The 7,144-nt window shown below is 33.7% G+C and overlaps 1 protein-coding gene across 1 annotated transcript; it reads right to left on the bottom strand.

Moving 5' to 3' along the window:
• Positions 1 to 4,531: 4,531 nt before the first annotated feature.
• LOC107586185 (protocadherin alpha-3-like) lies at positions 4,532 to 6,388 on the bottom strand. The gene is made up of 2 exons (XM_016273454.1): positions 6,384 to 6,388; positions 4,532 to 5,633 (listed from the first exon to the last, which is right to left on the bottom strand). Exons 1-2 carry the CDS (start codon positions 6,386 to 6,388, stop codon positions 4,532 to 4,534), a joined length of 1,107 nt encoding a protein of 368 aa, XP_016128940.1.
• Between the last annotated feature and the right edge of the window lie 756 nt (positions 6,389 to 7,144).

Genomic DNA, 7,144 nt, shown 5'->3' with positions numbered 1-7,144 from the left:
GGGCTGCCTACTCAAATATAATGCATTCTGATATTCCAAACCTTGTAAGAAATTATAACAGCATGATGGAAGCAGCCAAAAAGCAACAGCTATATTTATTAATGCCTTCAAATTTGGAGGAAAAAAAGCTACACGTTAATTAGAAAGCGAGCATTTGGGATGCATTATCTTTATCTGAACTAGGCCAGTGCGTTTTAAGCTTTGATTCACTTTAGGAGTCACGGATGAGGAAAAACACTCAAAATGAAATGCGTTCCCAGTGCTTTTCTGTAAGAGATTGGATTCTGCTGTATCTATAAATGGCTGTGATATTACACTAACAAATGCAAAGTGTAAAAATTTTTAAAATAGTAAAAGTCGTAAAAAGCTGTTAATTGGATACCTTGCTATGTAGTAAACAAAACTGTATTTAAAAACGAATATTGCAAAACAAAAAAAGTCATAATGTTGATAATGTTTTGAAATACAAAATACTTTAATTCTTTATTGGTCACAGAACGGCTATATTCATTAAAATCTATAATTATCATTGCCCCAGAACGCGCATTTAATATTGCAAAACAAAAAAAGTCATAATGTTGATAATGTTTTGAAATACAAAATACTTTTATTGGTCACAGAACGGCTATATTCATTAAAATCTATAATTATCATTGCCCCAGAACGCGCATTTCTCTTTCCGCCTATCTCTCCCCGTCTGTGGCTTTGACTTCAGACAGACCAGGTCATTCGGGCGTGCGCGCCTGGGGCGCGATCTCTGTGCATCCGTCAAAATGCACCACAGTGAGGGAGCGTGTCACTCTGAAACCGATGACAAACTAAGCCAGGGCAGACTGTCAGCGTAAACCCGTCGCATTAGAATCGCCTCATGTCATCACCATATAAGAATAAAATAGAATAAAGTCTTCATTCAGATGAGAATTTGTAATTCAAATATTTGTATTTTTATATTATTGTTGTTGTTTTAACGTTAACTAGACATTTTGTGCTACAGATTTTAATAATAACATGGGCCTATCATATGTCAAAGTTCATTACAATAGGAACTGTAACTTGTATGTATGGGGTCACTAGAACACAGAACAGCAGGTGGCAATCAAGTCTTTGTTCTATGCTGGTCTGTACTATTATACTATTATAGTTATTTTTTTATATTTTCAATCAGTTTTTATTTTTGTATTTTCCATTTTCATTTTAAAGTTGTAGTAATATATATATGTATGTATGTATGTATATAGTATATAGTATACAGTATATAGTTTATTTTATGTATTTTCTTTGACATTTTTTATCATTTTCTTTCAGTTGATGTTTACCCCTTCTACACTGGGCTGAATATATGCAGTATACGTGAAACATTAGGCAGTGCTTGTGCATTGTTTTCATAATATGATTGTTTTGATCATTTTTGGAAACCACTGTGAGTGATACCAGATGTTTTACAGGACAAAACACTCTGTCAGTGGATATGGAAAAGCAGTCTTGCAATAAATATCAAGTCTTTTAACAATGAAAGGCTTGACAGGCTTGGTCTTATAAGCCCTTGTTCTATTAGGTCTACACTTCAGGAAATGTAAAGGCACAACCAGGCCTATCATCTGCATGTGAATGTACTTTCACTGTCAGTGTGCAATAGCAAGACTGTCTTGACATTAACAGAAGTGAGTTATAGCTTTGGGGAACTGAGTGTGTTGAGTTGTGAGAAAAAACTGAGAAAGCGATGAATATAATACTGGCAACTGACAACCCCAAATTTGAATATAACAGTCCAAAATTCAAATTCTCACATATTTCTACACAATTTAGAGTTAATGTTGTCCCTTTGTGATGATCAGACTACAATTGCACAATAGTGAAACAGATTAAGATGTAAATGGCTCTCCTTTGAAAATAGCAGATGAACACACTTAAAAATAATAATAATAATAAGAATAATAAATAAATATACAGCTAAACCTTCTCCCTACATTCTTAAATGACACCATTTAGCATTTGAAAGATATTAGTATCTTGAGCTTTGACTTGTGAACTTTGACAGGGCAGAAACCCATTACAAGTGGTACTCCTCCTCCCCTGACCCTACTTACATAAGTGTGCCAGATTTTAAAAGAGATGCACCCATCTGAGAGACACCACACAGACAGCCTGCACCAACAGTGCCCTCAGCAAGGGCATCCAGAGTCACACCACCCACCGCAGAGTGCACTAAAAACCTCTCTTCCTCTGTCGTTCACATTCTCTCTCTCTTTCCCACTCCCTTTACATGCATATCTTCTCTCATTCTTTCTCTCAGCTCTGCCAGTTGTGGCCTATATTTGGTGTTGGTCATGTAGGTCATGATAACCGAATGGTAAAATTAGAGATGTATATTCCTTTGCACCACTGAATGATGGATATTTTTGGCTATGAACCAACTCTGACACTTTTTTTCCCCTCAGAATGATGATATAGTCTCTTCTCACAGATCCACAGTATTTTGGTCTAATATTCCAACTATCTACAATATATAGACAGTAAATAATACAGAAATATATACAAAAAATATTTTAATGGGTTTTAATTGGTCTTTTTGACTTGTTTCTAAAAAATTATCAAGTAGTAACACTCTATATTGAGGAGATATATATATATAGTATATATATATATATATATATATATATATATATATATATATATATATATATATCTATACAGTTATACAGTTTCTATAGTATTATAGTATAAATTATAAATATATTTTTCAGAGAACATACACTACTGTTCAAAATTTTAAGGTTGGGAACATTTTTTTAATGCTTTTTAGTAAATGTCTTATGCTCACCAAGGCTGCAATTGTTTGATACAGTAAAAACAGTAACATTGTGATTGTGTGATTAATTGCAATTTAAAATAACCATATATTTTATAGTATATTTTATAATGTAATTTATTCCTGTAATGACAAAGCTAAATTTTCAGCAGTCATTACATCAGTCTTCTGTGTCACATGATCCTTCAGAAATCATTATAATATGCTGATTTGCTGCTCAAGAAATATTTCTTATTATTATCAATGGTACAGTTATACAGTTTCTATAGTATATATTATAAAATTATAAATATATTTTTCAGAGAACATACACTACTGTTCAAAATTTTAAGGTTGGGAACATTTTTTTAATGCTTTTTAGTAAATGTCTTATGCTCACCAAGGCTGCAATTGTTTGATACAGTAAAAACAGTAACATTGTGATTGTGTGATTAATTGCAATTTAAAATAACCATATATTTTATAGTATATTTTATAATGTAATTTATTCCTGTAATGACAAAGCTAAATTTTCAGCAGTCATTACATCAGTCTTCTGTGTCACATGATCCTTCAGAAATCATTATAATATGCTGATTTGCTGCTCAAGAAATATTTCTTATTATTATCAATGGTGAAAGCAGTTGTGCTGCTTAATATTTTTGTTTAAACAATGATACTTTTTTCATGATTCTTTGACTATTAGAGAGTTCAGAAGAACAGAATTAATTTGAAACAGAACAATTATAAATGTCTTTACCGTCACATCTGATCACTGTAATGTATCCTTACATAATAAAAGTATACATTTGTTAAAAAAAAAGTGTCTTGCACTGGATGACTTTTATATAAGTACAAACAAGTTGCAAATGAAACAATCTACCAGTATAGTGAGAAAAAATCAAAACACACTAAAGATACAAGCTACGAAAATCTTGTTTCTCAAGTAAATGTATCTTGTTTTAAAACAGTGCTAGAAAGTGTATGTGAGGAGACAAAATGTAATAGGACTGTAGACAAAGCATCATGGGAGCAGAAGGCAGGTTGTGTGTAACACAAAGTGACAGTAAAAAATAGAGAAAGAGGGTATCTGAAATGACTGTGAGCAGAGTATGGTTGAGAAGGATGGTGTAAGACCCCTACTGGCTGAGGTATGAAATACACACTTCATAGTAAGGCTCTCACACATCTCTGGAAGCCATCACCAGCACTGTGGCCAACAGAGGGCACTAGCAAACCATCCACAGCCTCTCTCTGTCTGCATTCAGTTCAGCTTGACTCATTCTGCCACCTGCAGCCCTCTGCAGAGATGACCCACCCTTCCTCTCACTGATACACTGCAGGGAACCATCAACTGTTCTTTCTATTGCCAGGCCCAACAACCAGAGAGAGGCAACTGTACAGAATGGTTATGCAAACCAGCATGCATATGCAAAACAGCAAATAAACGATGATATAAACCAATAATATATGTTATAGCAGCATAAAGTTGTGTCTAAAATGCTTTGCTGAATGCATTAGCATTGCATTTGTACAATACTGACAGGCTAATGGATCGCTATAAAGCTACAAAATACATTATTTTGAATGCTCTGACATTTTTAGTGAAAGAGATTCTGCAGAATCCTTGTTGATAACCTTGTAAACAAGAAATTATGCAGATGCACATCCTCTCAAATTTGAGCTTTAGGGAATTTAGAGAACCTGCGGAGACAAATGGGGAATTTGTGAAACATTTGTCATTCATGGCAATCTGTTTGATCTGCTCTGAAAGAGTGATGGCTCTCCATTATCAGACACTGTGATAAGAAGTGGGTGAGTTTTTAAGTCATTGTCACTCATTCGTCTCTTTGTCTTTATTTCTCCAGTGCTGCTTCCAATGCGGAAGAGATTCGTTCCTTTGGGTTCAGTTAGATGATAAGACAGAAGTGCATTATATCCAGAGTCAGCATCAGCAGCTCTGATCTTGGCTACAAAGTATCCCGCTTCAGCAGAGTAGGGAATGTTCTCACTATTAACTGATCCAGGTTCAGAATAAGGTGGTAAAATAGCCGGACTGTTGTCATTCTCATCCAGAATAAACACATTTACAGTGGCATTACTGCTCAGAGGAGGAACACCGGAGTCTGTTGCCCGAACATGGAAACTAAGGATTTTCTGTTCTTCAAAATTGAAAGACTGTAGGTTATACAACTGGCCTGTCAATGAGTTAACACTAACAGCATTTATGCTTGTTGTTTTGTTATCCAAAATGGAATAAGAAATTTCAGCATTTTCATTCGAATCTCTGTCAATTGCTGACATCGTGTGAATGAGGGTTCCTAGGGGAGTGTTTTCTTTTACATAGACAGAAATTATTTTTTCGTTAAATTGTGGAGGATTGTCATTCACATCTGAAATGTCAACATAAACTACACTGGTGCTGGAAAGTGGTGGGGTTCCTTCATCTACTGCTAAGAGGGTTACATTATACTTGGACATGTTTTCCCTGTCAAGCTGGCCTTCCAAAACAACAGAGTAATAATTATTGTAGGAAGACTCGAGTTTGAAAGGTACATTTCCGAGCAGCTTACAACTCACTTTTCCATTCATTGCACCATCCTTATCCGAAACTGTGACCAGAGCCACAGCAGTGCCAGTTTTTGCATCTTCCCTTAAAGAAGACAGCAATGATGTTATTACTATTTCTGGTGCATTATCATTAACATCTATGACTTCAATTAGTACTTTACAATTAGTTGTCATGGGAGGAGAAGCTTTATCATGGGCCTCCACTCTAAGTTCATAAAAAGCTTTGACCTCAAAATCAATGTTTCCTTTAACTTCAATCTCCCCAGAATCAGAACTGATAGAAAACACATCAAGGAGTTAAAAATGTAGTGAACCACATTTTAATATAGTTTTTAAAAGTATACTAGAAGTAGGCTACTTTGGTAATAAATATATGCTTTGTTGAGCTTTTAAGAAATATTCTAAAATACAAGAATACTTTTGTGAAATTTTAGTATATTTACGGAAAACATACTTATTTTACTCTTAAAATATATGTTATGTTTACTTTGTGTAAGAACATAGTAAAATGATTCAGCTTTTAGTGGGTTTAAAGTGTGTAATTTATAACCACATGTAGACCTACAATATATTTAAAATATTCAATGAACATATGCTTCAGCCTGCTTTTCAAAACATTATTTACATTTTAATAGATTTTATAAAGTATGTGAATTCACTCACACATAAATAGCTTATAGCTATAAATAAGCATATGTATTCTTACATTGTACCAACTTATAATATAAATATAATTTTGTCAACTATGCCTTAGTAATAAGCATACTTAAAAATGTTGTTCGGTTTTACTTGTTTGTACTCGTAAAAGAATACTAGGCTGTTTTGTAATACAATTCAAATACATTTTAATTTCACTTTTATATAGGCCTACATATCATTACTTGTAATACGCTCATATTTAACTGTATTTTCCACAAGCATTTCAACATCATTCGAAGTGCATCATCAATAATTTTTCTAAAGATATGCTTAAAATCCCTATTTACTTGATTATGTACCTAAAATTAAAACAAGCTCAACCTACCACATGACGCACGAAAAAACAAACCTCATTCGCTCAATTGGCCTTTGTGAAAGCTCAGGGCTGCGTTCAGCCCCGACAAAACATTGCGCACCAGTTTGAGCTTGAACTTGCCCAGGCGTTCTTGCTTAACACGTGTTACAAAACCTGATTGGTTCTCGAGCCCCCGTCGATGGATGTGAATAAAAGTCTAAATTAAAACTGTTAAGTCATATAGAGCGGACATGGAAGAAACCACTCGATTCATATGGATTACTTTTGCATGTCTGAAGTCATGAAACGGGAATAATTTTGGTGACTTTCAGCGGGACATACATCTATCAAATTTCCTTAAAATACATCAGTTTTTGTTTCGAAGATGGACAAAAGTCTTAAAGGGTTTGGAACAACATGAAGGTGAGTAATTGATTACAGAATATATATATATATATATATATATATATATATATATATATATAATTATAATGCATATATATGCAAATTGCAATGCATATGCTATTCAAAAACACCACTCAAAACCACTGATTAATTATTTTTCCTTTCACAGACCCTGTGATGAACCACAGTGTCAGAATTACTACATGCCATCAGATGCAGAAAATCCAACAAGTCATACTCAAAGAAAAGTGACCCTGCACTTGAAGATGAAGATGGTGACATTTCAAATGTTCAGTTTCTTTGTTTGGTTCAGCCATTTGCAGGCTTAACTTTGTAAATAATAATAATAATAATAATAATAATAATAATAATAATAAATAAATAAA

The sequence above is a fragment of the Sinocyclocheilus grahami genome, unplaced genomic scaffold (assembly GCF_001515645.1).
Source record: "Sinocyclocheilus grahami isolate Dianchi unplaced genomic scaffold, SAMN03320097.WGS_v1.1 scaffold78.1, whole genome shotgun sequence".
NCBI classification, from domain to species: Eukaryota; Metazoa; Chordata; class Actinopteri; order Cypriniformes; family Cyprinidae; genus Sinocyclocheilus; species Sinocyclocheilus grahami.
Note: the sequence above shows the minus strand (reverse complement) of the source record. Positions and strands in the feature narration are given on the sequence as shown.